The sequence below is a fragment of the Rhinoraja longicauda genome, chromosome 17, assembly GCF_053455715.1.
Source record: "Rhinoraja longicauda isolate Sanriku21f chromosome 17, sRhiLon1.1, whole genome shotgun sequence".
Classification (NCBI taxonomy): Eukaryota; Metazoa; Chordata; class Chondrichthyes; order Rajiformes; family Arhynchobatidae; genus Rhinoraja; species Rhinoraja longicauda.
The window spans coordinates 21,261,707-21,274,166 of record NC_135969.1 but is presented as its reverse complement, the minus strand read 5'-3'; the positions used below and the strand labels follow the sequence as shown (position 1 = coordinate 21,274,166).

The 12,460-nt window shown below is 48.3% G+C and overlaps 1 protein-coding gene across 5 annotated transcripts in view; it reads right to left on the bottom strand.

Moving 5' to 3' along the window:
• Nucleotides 1-12,460, bottom strand: part of LOC144601834 (6-phosphofructo-2-kinase/fructose-2,6-bisphosphatase 4-like) — a 61,456-nt gene that overhangs the window by 19,107 nt on the left and 29,889 nt on the right. For 2 of the 5 annotated variants that reach the window (XM_078414305.1, XM_078414306.1), the window contains 3 exons: nucleotides 2,796-2,921; nucleotides 1,315-1,411; nucleotides 1,138-1,204 (listed from right to left, as the gene is read on the bottom strand). In XM_078414305.1, the coding sequence (XP_078270431.1) occupies nucleotides 1,138-1,204; nucleotides 1,315-1,411; nucleotides 2,796-2,921 (290 nt within the window). Of the gene's footprint in view, nucleotides 1-1,137; nucleotides 1,205-1,314; nucleotides 1,412-2,795; nucleotides 2,922-8,251; nucleotides 8,869-8,908; nucleotides 8,980-9,033; nucleotides 9,062-12,460 lie in introns of those variants that run through there. The other 3 variants (XM_078414304.1, XM_078414307.1, XM_078414302.1) reach the window with 3 other exon arrangements.

The window sequence follows — 12,460 nt, the reverse complement described above, 5'->3', positions numbered from 1 at the left end:
ATAAAGGAGGCAGATCGGTAAACTGTTGGCTAGTTAGCCTGACCTCGGGTAAGTCCTTGGGTAAATATTGGGATCTATATTGAGGATAGATAGTTAGAAAATCATTGAGTCAACATAGTTTTACGAAGGAAATTACATCTGACAAATGTATTAGAGCTCTGAGAACGTAACACAGTTGGATAAGGAGCACCCACAGATCCAAAGGAATTCAGCAAGATGCCACATCAACCTCAAACAGAGAAATGTAGACACAAGGAACTGCAGTTGCTGGTTTACAAGAAAAATACACAAGGTGCTGGATTAACTCAGCAGGTCAGGCAGCTTCTCCAGAGAACACAGTCTGAAGAAAGGTCCTGACCAAAACGTCACCTACCCATGTTCTGACCCATTGAGTTACTCCAGCACTCTGTGAAATGTCACCCATCCATGTTCTCCAGAGATGCTGCCTGACCTGTTGAGTTACTCCAGCACGTGTGTCTTTTCTCATAAACGGAGAGTTGTGGATGTGGCCTTGCCAGCCTTCCCATCACCCCCCACCCATCTGGCTTCCAATCATTTCTCGCTGGCTAGGGAAAGGAGACAACATAATCAAGGACCACTCACACCCCATCATTCCCTCTTGTCCTCTTTTCAGTTAGGCAGAAGGTACAAAAGCTTGAAAGTGTGTACCACCAGGAACAGCTCCTTCAGACTACTCAACAACATTATCATATCTAAAAGAGATCATGAATCTTTGGACTTCTCTACCCAAGGGAATTCCGAACATTGAATTACTAATACATTCAGGCCCAGGTACTTGGGCTGCAGGAACAGGCAAGAGAGAACTCACTGCACGACAGAGCAGGCTCTGAGGGTCATCAGGTCGCCTCCTGCTCTGGTTTCTTACGTTGTTCTCAGACAGTACTCGGGGTCAACATGAAGCCTGCTCCTCATGGCTGGAGTGAATGCTGCTGTGACCAACAAGAGCAAGTTCTCCCAGTCTCCTGGCTAATGCACAACTGTGAATAGTCATTCACAACCTTTCTATTGATTGGATCTTGATGAGTCAAAATCAAGATCTTGAACTGATGGTGATTCTCAGTACATAAGCTACTGAGAGACTTGATGACGAGTCTGCCCTGTTTCTGCATCACTTACCGCAACCTGGCCACCTTCCATGTCCAGGTATCTCTTCACATCGTTCAGTGCTCTTGATGCACACTGTCTACAGAAAGACAAACATAGGGTAATCAGCCAACACCCAACACGTCACCACCGTCATTCAATAGCAAATGTGGATAAGAAGAAAGGTGCAGCATTCGTGCTGCCTGTTACCTTCGGATCAGCAAGCCCTCTTTGTTATCAGGGAGGAAGAACTCAAAAGATTTATAGGTCTTCAGTACGTTCCGCCGATACTGACCCACGTTAAATGCTGTGAAGGAATGAGTTACAAATCTTAGACACTCGATACCAAGGAACCACTGCATTTGCAAGTTCGTCACATACCTCAAACACTGATAAAACCTCATTCATATTTTATTTCACTGATGTGAAATTTCTCAGAGGGGCGACTTGATAGAAGCATACAAAACATGAGAGGCATGGTTAGGGTAGACAGTCAGAACGTCTCTCCCACCCTGTACGTCCGCACCCCAAGGATGGATCATGTGCAGGCAGAGGAGATTAGTTTAACGTGGCATCATGGTCAACACAGACATGGTGGGCTGAAGGGCCTGTCCCTGTGCTGTACTGTTCTATGTTCTTAAAACGTTAGAAAGCCCACAGATCTGAAAACCGTATGCTTTTATTTCTTAGATAAGCCAGTCATTTATGATCTTCCCAGACAGTTTCTGGAATCCATTCATCACACATCAAATACAATCGCACCGAACTTTGAAATATGGGGGAGGGTCAACCTGATTCATCAAACATGACCTTCCTTCAATAAATCAAAGACAGTCTTTGATAAACTTTCCTTTCAAACTGCTAATTGATATTGGCACCGTATGCCAATAATTTTCCCATGCTTACGTTAGGGTGACTGGCCTTGATCATTCCTTTTCTCCTTTTAAACAACATCACCATGTTAATTGTCGTCTAGTCTCCACAACCTCATTCATAACCTGAGGACTGTAAAACGATATGCCAGACGATTCTTTGAAATGTTCTAACGTCATAAATGATAGAACAAAACATAGAGCATTGAACAGTACAGCAAAGGAACAGGCCCTTCGGCCCACAATGTCTGTGCTGAACATGATGCCGTTAAACTAATCTCCTCTACCTTCAGGTATCCGTCCCTCCATTCCCCACATATCCATATGCCTATCTAAAAGCCTCTTAAAATGTTATTATCTTATCTGCTTCCACCACCATCCCTGGCAGCGCATTCCAGGCATCCACCACGCAATGTGTATAAAAAAAACTTCCCCTTCAAGCAAACCATACGCTTTCTTTACCACTTTACTTGTGTTGCTATTTTCAAGGAGTTAAGGACTTGGACCCAAAGATGCCTCTGTACATCAATGCACCTTACCATTAATTGTATACTTTCCCTTTTCATTCGACCTCCCACAGTAAAACATGTGCCAGGATTAAACTCCATCTGCCATTTCTCCACCCGTAGCTGTAATTGATCTCAATCAGGCTGTATTCTTTGACAGCCTTTTTTACTGTCCACAACTCCACTGCTCATTTTGCATCTATTAATTAAACATATTTCATGTTCCAGTCTCCTTCACTCCACACCACTATAGCATGAATACATTCTGACTGCCTTCAACTGTTGCCCCTTCCAGCCTTCTCAAGGAACGCACCTTTAGTTGGCACCCCAATCCAGTTGAAGTAACGGGTGAGTTTCATCGAGATGTAGGTCTTGCCTCTGGCAGGGAGCCCCACCATTACGATGAGTGATGGGGAGTTTGTCATGTGTGGAATCCATACTGAAATTACAACACAACACGTGATTATTAATCAAAATAAAGCACAGAATAACCACTTGAAATCCCCAATCCTTCCAAATGTTAATACGGTAATGATGCTTGAAAGCCCACACTGATCTGTCGGCTCAGTAGTGACTTGCTAACGAGCCGAGCCTCAGCACGGCACTCAGCTATCGAAAGCCACACTGCTTCAATGTATTAGCCCCAACCACCCTGGTTCTGGTACCAGAGACAGAAGCAGCCCCACCTCTGGCCCAGCTGCTTCAGTACAACACCACCATCTAACCAAACTATTTTCCACATCGTTAGGTATGTTGTGCCACAAGATGCAGGACCAATCCATTCTGCCCGTAACACCCAGAAAGTTGTCCATGAAGCAAGCTGTGATCAATATTGCTACCAGGCGACATTTCCTCACCAACAACAGGTCACTGATACCCTCAGCTGCTCAGCATCTGACCTGGCAAAAAAAAACAATCGCAGAGGCAAGAGGGACTGCTTTCAGTGTTTGACTAAGTATGGGGAAGCCTTGGCAAAACCAAAGGTGAAACACTCCCATGGCTAGAGTCATAACCATCTTCCTCTGTGTAAGTTGCAATTGTAAGTGACTCATCTGAGCAAGATTGCGCAGTGGACAGAACCAATTCAACCACCTTCTGCCGCTCCATCAGCAGCATAGAATACAATACAATACAATACAATATATCTTTATTGTCATTGTACCCAGGGGTACAACGAGATTGGGACTGTCACTGCTGACTCCACAATGCTCCGTTTGTAACTCCACAGACAACGAGACACTCCATGTCTGAATGAGAGTCTTTGATAATATTCTAGTGCGGGCTGATAAATGGCGACTAGTCCCCATGTGTCAGACAGACACCACACTCCACCCACCCTGACATTCACTGGTGGAATCACACGCCACCCACCCTGACATTCACTGGTGGAACAAGGACCAAAGCCAAGATGCAGGTGACGGGCACTGTAGATCAGACACAGCTATATCTGCCACCCCTACTGTGGCCATTACATCCGGCCGAGGCTGGGAATTCTATACCTGTGTGTTATTGTGTTAATAGATCTGTAAAACTGCAGCAATTAAAAATGTTATTGTTCCGTTGCCAGTGTATATGACAATTAAATATTGTCATATACTCATGATCCCTTCCAAGTCTCACAACATCATGTCTTGGAAATCTATTTAATTTGGGTCCAAATGCAGGAACCCTCTCCACCACAGGCAGCACTGTGAGAGCCCCTTCACCATGACAGGGGGCACACCAATGCTCCGTCGCTTTACAGGCACCTCATGCTTGTGTTTAACAGTCTGAAATGAAAGCAGAATCAGTTACAAGCTCTGAGACCCAGGACTTGTAAGGGCGAACGATCGCTGGTAACAGACATTCCCAGCCCGCCTACCAAACACTGATGCCGCCAGCGATGGTGCCACTGCCTGCAGGCCCTTGCTTGCCCATGTAATGAAATGACAAACAAGGCCACTCTGCTCCCTTTGGGTCATTTCCCAAATTCTGTCGGCACAAACATGTTTAATGGCAGCAAATTCTCATTAACTGGGTCTATTTGTAGAACGGCTATTAATTACCATCACGTGATCAGACACAGCTTGCTCAAGAGCAAAGGCACCATATTTGCAATGGCCCATTATAGCCTCCACCCCACCTTCCCCCCCCCCCCCCCCCATTGCCTTCAACTCCAGCCTCCCCTCCTGCCTCCAGAACCCCCTCCCTATGTCCACTGGTCCATGACTCCCCTACTGTGGGAAAAAGACTGTGCATTCACCAAATCTATTCCTCTCATGATTTTATACACTTCTGTAAGATCATCCCTCAGCCTCCTGTGCTCCAAGGAATAAAGTCCCACCCTGCTCAACTTTTCAATATAACTCAGGCCCTCGAGCCCTTGTAATATCCTTGTAAATCTTCTCTGCACTTTTTCCAGCTTAATGACATCTTTCCCATAGCAGGGTGACCAAAACTGACCAAATAATTCTGCAGTTCCTTCCTACACAATAATTCAAGTGCACCCTCAGCAACATCTAGTACACTTGTACCATACTGTTCCAACTTCTATACTCAGTGGAGACAAGGAACTGCAGATGCTGTAATCTTGAGCAAAACACAAAGTGCCAGAGTAAGTTAGTGGGTCAGCTAGCATCTGATCGGTGATGTTTTGGGTTGGAACCCTTCTGCAGACTGGTTCTATACGAGGTGCCTTTACTGATGCGAAAAGTCTTCTTTGCCACCTTATCTACCTGTGACACCACTTTCATAGAAACATAGACTTTCAGGGAACTATGTACCTGTACTTTTAGATCTCTTTACTCGACAACACTTCCCAGGGCCCTACCATTCACTGTGAAGGTCCTGCCCTGGTTGGACTTCCCAAAATGCACCAGCTCACACATATCTGAATTAAACTTAATTTGCCATTACGCATCCCATTGCATGTTAATTTTCCATAACCCTGCACACAAGCACTCCAATCCTTCTGAACATCAACATTTCCCTTCTCTCATCATATTAAATCCACAATTTCCATTTTCTCTATTGAAGGATAACTTCCCAGTTTCCCACGTCGTATTTCCTCACTTTGTCTACAATCTGTTGAAGCCTCTTTGCGTCTTTGACATTCCTGGCGTTGCCACGGGCTCCGTATCATTGGTGGAAGTGTTACACTGGGTGCCTCCAGGCAATTATTGACAGAGATTGTGAATGATTGGGGCCCTGTGCTACTCCAATGGTCAGTTGGCCAACCCATGAAAGACCCATTCAATCCTACTCATTGTCTGGTCTTTAACCATCTCTCAACCCATCCTCCCACTGCTAACCCATCGTGAGAGAAAGCACCAGAAACATTCACTAATGGTCACTGCAACTGCTGTGCTCATTTCTCAGCCAATAATTTACAAATCACCCTCTCAGAAAAAGAAACTTGTGCAAGTAGTATTCAAGGACGCTGCTGGGCCAAGAGAAAGGTGCTGGGCAGAGAGAGAGGTAGGCTGAGAGGTTGGAAAAGATTACCGTAAAATGATGACTGCAAGGGAAGAGGTGGGTTGCAATGTGACAGAGACAAATCTTGTACATCTCAATAAGGCCACTCCCCAGCCTCCTACACTCAAAAGAAAAAAGTCCCAGCCTATCCCCTGTAACTCAAACCCACATGCAGGAACATCCTGGTCAATCTCTTCTGCACTCTTTCCAAATGAATGACATTCAGATTTAAATGTATTATTGTCACATGTACTGAAGTAAAATGAAGAGCTTTGTTTTGCATGCTACCTACCATACATAAGATATAATCAGCTCTAATGAAAGCAAATGCAAAACACCTTCCTCACGACAGTATCCACCTAACGCCACCTTTAGAGAACCATGCCCATGTACTCACGAATCTCTCTGCTCTGCAACATTTTGCCCATTGCCTGGTGATTGGTAACCTGTCCTAAGAAAGGTGATCTGGAACAGTGCAGCACAGGAACAGGCCCTTCAGCCCACGGTGTCTGTGCTAACTGCAATGACAAATTAAACCAATCCCATCTGCTTGCGCTTCATCCAAATCCCTCCATTCCCTGCCTGTTCACATAAATCTGAAACATTCATATTATTTAGAACAGCAAGACAAGTATTTGTATAAAAAGTTTATAAAGTTAAAAACAAAATATTTTTGTTACAATTGTCGTTTTAAAACTAGGAATCCATCCTGACAAAACCACTCAGTTGTATCCAGACCTTTGTCAAATGACGTGTCGCGTGTTAGTGCCATTTTACAATTCATCGCTGCAGAGTCCTGGTTCAAAGATCAGTCCTGACAGAGGCAGTAGCCCAACCTCAACACTTCCAAAGTCCCACAAATGTGAACTAGTGTGTGTTCGAGCTCAGCCACCAATAAACAGGAATTAAAACTATTGCAATGATTGTATTAAACAATGTCAGGGTCATCATTGACAAAACTTGTTTTTTAAACAAGATTGAGAGTTCCCTGCATCCACTGCTGCGATGCAGAGACAGCAGAGGGATGGGGACATACTGGATGACTCACCAAGGGGGGGGGGGGGGGGGGGCAGGGGAGGAGGGGGGAAGGGATAAGGGGGAAAGGGATAAGGAGGGGGGAAGGACGAGGGTGGGGGATGAGGGGGGAGGGTGATGGGGGGAAGGATGGGGGGGAAGGATGAGAGGGGGAGGATGAGGAGGAGGATGGGGAGGATAAGGGGGGGAGGATGAGGGGGGGATAAGGGGGGGAAGGATGAGGGGGAGGATGAGGGGGGGAAGGATGGGGGGAAGGATGAGAGGGGGAGGATGAGGAGGAGGATGAGGATGGGGGAGGATAAGGGGGGGGAGGATGAGGGGGGGAAGGATGAGGGGGAAGGATGGGAGGAAGGATGAGGGGGGGAAGGATGAGGGGGGAAAGATGAGGGGGGAGAGGATGAGAGAGGATGAGGGAGGGTGAGGATGAGAGTGGAGGGGGTGAGGATGAGAGTGGAGGGGTGAGGATGAGGGAGAGGGGGTGAGGATGAGGGAGGGTGTGAGGATGAGGGAGGAGGGGGTGAGGATGAGGGAGGGTGGGTGAGGATGAGGGAGAGGGGGTGAGGATGAGGGAGGGGGGTGACGATGAGGGAGAGGGGTGAGGATGAGGGAGGGGGGTGAGGATGAGGGAGGGGGAAGGATGAGGGAGGGGGAGTGCGAGGGTGTGGAGGGGAGCGGGGCTGGATGGAGGTAGTCAGTGATGTGGGTGGGGGTGGTCAGTAATGTGGGGGGGGTGGTCAGTGATGGGGTGGTCAGTGATGGGGAGTGGTCAGTGTGGGTGAGGGGTGGTCAGTAATGTGGGGGTTGGTCAGTGTGGATGGGGGATGGTCAGTGATGGGGGGTGGTCAGCGTGGGTGGGGGGTGGTCAGTAATGTGGTGGGTGGTCAGTGTGGATGGGGGGATGGTCAGTGATGTGGGTGGGGGGGTGGTCAGTGATGTGGGTGGGGGTAGTCAGTGATGTGTTGTGGGGGGGGGTGGTCAGTGATGTGGGGGGGGGTGGTCAGTGATGTGGGTGGAGGGGTGGTCAGTGATGTGGGTGAGGGGGTGGTCAGTGATGTGGGTGAGGGGGTGGTCAGTGATGTGGGTGGGGGGTGGTCAGTGATGTGTTGTGGGGCGGTGGTCAGTGATGTGGGTGAGGGGGTAGTCAGTGATGTGGAGGGGTGGTCAGTGATGTGGGTGGGGGTGGTCAGTGATGGGGGGGTCAGTGTGGGTGGGGGGGTAGTCAGTGATGTGTTGCGGGGCTCTGTGAGGGGTCGTTCCGCAGCCCCCCATCTCCACACCTACCCTTCCTTTGTGAAGTGTGCACCTCGCACAGGCCATTTTTACTCGGCATCCAGATCTTTTTGAGGGGGTTCTGGGTGAGTTCGGTGAGCGGGCTCGCCATCACGTTCCCTGTCCCTGTGTTGGCCTTGCATCAAGCGGGCAGCAGCATCGCCGCCCTTACCCGGCCCTACCCGGCCCCGCTCCGGCTCCACACCGGCACCGGCTCCTGCTCCGCTCCTCTCCCCGCTCCTGGATCCGCACCGGCTGATCACACGTCACCCCAACTACCACGCGTCCCCTAAAGCGCGGGCACTGGTAAACAGACCAGTGACATGTAAAGTGACAGTCGGCTGAACTTTGCAACAACGACACGAATGTTTCGGAAGGAACTGCAGATACTTGTTTACACCGAAGATAGACGCAAATGCCGGAGTAACTCAGCGCGCCAGGCAGCATCTCTGGAGAGAGAGAATGGGTCTGAAGAAGTCTCGATCCGAAACATCACCCATCCCTGCTCTCCAGAGATGCTGCCAACACTTTGTCTTCACTACAGTTGCTCCAACACTTTGTCTGTCTGCCTTATACTGAATATTTCTTTTCTTAATGATCCTGTATTTATTCACTGCCGATTTAAAAACCTTGGGGGCTTATTGCTCTTTCAGTCTGATCGGTGTTTACATTTGGACACCAGCCCAGCGTGGCTGACTGTGACTGTGACCGTGCTCCCGGGACAGTCCTTCCCCGCCCTGCCTGCCTGCCTGGCCACGCACCGTTCCGTTTGCAGGCTGCTCACGGACACTTGCCTGGATATTGCATCAGGTCACTCGGCTCCACGGGCTGATCACATGCGGAGACCGTGGGACGTGGCTGCTCCAGGCCACGCAGCCAATCGCTGCAAGCCGTGGCTCCCCCTCCGCCAAGCTGCACAACAACAGGTCGCTGGGACGGACACAGAAGTGCTGGAGAAACTCAGCGGGTCAGGCAGCACATCTGGAGAACATGGCTAGATGACATTTCGGGTCGGGACCCTTCTTCAGTCTGAGTGTCCAGAGACGCTGCCGGACCCGCTGAGTCACTCCAGCTTTTGTGTCTATGTGTGTGTGTGTGTGTAGGAAGGAACTGCAGATGCTGGTTTACACCGAAGGCAGGGACTGGGGATGATCTGACAAAAGTGAAATGAAGAATACACAAAGGACAAATTACGAAGCGTAGGGGGGTTGGTTGCCGATTGGAAGGGATAGATGGTGAAGTGTGAGGGGTGAGGGGGGGGGGGGGGGAGAGGAGGGCTTAACCGGTCTGACAATCACCTCACTTATTCACCTATGGCTCAATGGTGCTTTATTACTTGCCAGGCACTCTCCCGCCCCCACCTCTCTTCCAGCTTTCTCCACCTCATATCGTCAGTCTCAAGAAGGGTCACGATCCAAAACCTTGACTGTCTAATCCCTCCAGATATGCTACCCGACCCCGAGTTCCTCCAGCATCTTGTGCTCAAAGCTGTTCTGTGTATCACCACTGACTCCTCGCTTCAACATAATTTCATTCCCAATTGGTTAGTTTGCCCTGGATCCCAGGCGATTTAATCTTCCAGACCAGTTTGTCATGTGGCATGTGTCAAAAGCCTTGTTAAAGTCCCTGTAACAATAACCCTAATCAATCCTTTCCAAATGTAAGTAGATCTCGTGTCTCCAATAACCTGAAACCCAACCCAAAATGATGAGACAAAGTACAGGAAGGAGATTCAGAACCTTGTAACCTGGCGCCGAGACAACAAACGTCTCCCTCAACGTCAACAACATTGTGATTCACTTCAGGAAATGAAGCAGTACACACACTCACTGCACATTGATGGCACCAAAGTAGAGATGGTTAAAAACTTCAAGTTGCTCGGAATAAATATCATGAGCAATTTGACCACCCCAATGCCTCTACTTCCTTAAAAGGCTGAGGAGGTTCGGCATGATCACAACAACTCTCACCAACTTCTACAGATGTGCCATGGAAAGCATTTTATCAGGTGCATCACAGCATGGTTCGAGAACAGCTCCATCCAAGACTGCAAGAAATTGCAGAGTTGTGGACGTAACCCAGATCATCACGCAAACCAACATACCTTCCATTGACTCCATCTCCACTACACACTGCCTTGGCAAGGCCACCAGCATAATTAAGTGCCAATCTCACCCCCGGTCACTCCCTCTTCTCCCCTCTCCCAAAAGGCAAGGGGTACAGAAATTTGAAAATGCATACCTCCAGATTCAGAGACAGTTTCTTCCCAGCTGTTATCAGGCAAATGAACTGTCCTCCATCAGCTAGAGAGTGGACCTGACCTCCCATCACTGGAGACCTTGAACTATCTTTAATCTTGGAACTAAATGTTGTGCCCTTTATCTGTGCACTGTGGATGGCTTGATTGTAATCATATAGTCTTTTCTTTGAATAACATGGAAACAAAAGCTTCTCACTGCACCTTAGTACACGTGATAATAATAAACTAAAGTAAACCTATCCACATCCTCCACAGATGCTGCCTGGCCCACTGTTACCCAGCAGGGCATTTTTTGTACACCAACAAGGAACTGCAGATGCTGGTTTACAAAGGAGGACAGAAAGAGCTGGGGTATCTCAGCAGGTCAGGCAGCATCTCTGGAGAACATGGATAGCTGTCTCCAATAACTTACTGACCTCCAGATGGCACCAGCGGCTGCCATCTGACCCCGGGAGAGAAGCTACCAGCCCCAACAATCTCCCACTCTTTCAACCTCTATTCCAAAACTAAATCCGTCACTATTTCTCAGGTGGTATATTTCTCTTTGCACTATCTGTTGTACTTGTGTATGGTTTGATTGTACCCATGTACAGCACAAATGGACTGGAGAGCACACAAACACTATCTCGGTACAGATGACAATAAACCAATAGCACTGATACAAGGCTGTAGTTCCAAGGCTTTTCCTTGTAGCCCTACTTGTATAAAGGTGCAACATTAGCAACCCTCCAGTTTCCTGGAGCCCATGACTATTGATGATACAATTATCTCTGCCAGGGCCCCCACAATTTATACCCCAGCTTCCCACAAAGTCCTTGGATACATTTGATCAGGTCCCAGAGATTTATCCACCTTTGTGCATTTTAAAACCTCCAGCAATTCATCTTCTATAATGTGGACTTTCTTCCAGATGTAACTATTAACATCCCCGAGTTCCCGAGCATCTGCATCTTTCTCCATGATGAGAAAAGTTCATTTTACACCTAGGCCACCTCCTGTGCCTCGACACATAGACAACCATTGATCTTTTAGAAGCCCTATTCACTCCCTAGTTACTCTTTTTTCCCCTTAATATACACATAGACACCCCCACTATCCAAGGCATTCACTTGATCTAAGCTGCCTGTACCTGACCCATGACTCCTTTTTCTTGACCAGATTTTCAATATCTCTCATCACACTGGGTTCCGTGCTCCTGCCAGTCTTGTCTGACACTCTAACAGGAAACACAGACCCAGAGCTCCCCCTGTCTCACCTGTAAAAGCCTCTCACTTGCGAGGGGACGAAGCAGGAAAGAGTGTGGAGGGAATGGAGTAGTGTGGCAGACAGAGAGATTGACTCTAATACAGTCAATAAATTAGGCAGGACCAGTGAGCAGAACAGCCAGAGGCAGGTGAGGGAGTGGGGGGGGGGGGGGGGGGGGGCTGGCAGATGCAGTTGTAGTGACCGTGATGTAAGGAGCCTCACAACAAGTCAAGTGAGCTTGCAGCATGGATCAGGACATGGAATGGCGAGTCACAGAATTATGGCTGAGGGAAAGCAGCTCAATGTCCTGGGGTACAGACATATAGGGCAGGACAGGCACCTCAATGCCCATGAGTAGATATCTAGGGCAGGCCTGACAGCTCAATGTCCTGGGGTACAGATATATAGGGCAGGACTGGCAGCTCAATGTCCTGGGGTACAGATGTGACTGAGGGGACTGCAAGAGGTGGGGGGTTGCACTGTTGATTAGGGAGTACATCATGGCCGGGTGTGGAGAGGATATCCAGGCTCAGTAATTCAATGGGTATAACAGGAGCAGGAGAGGGATGATCACTGTGCTAGCATTATAATTAATGGTCAGGAATTAGAGGAACAGATATATAAACACGTTACAGACAGAGGTAAAAGAGTTACAGCAACAGGGAATTACAATTTTCCTAGTATTGACCACAATTACCTTAATGTAAGGGGTTCAA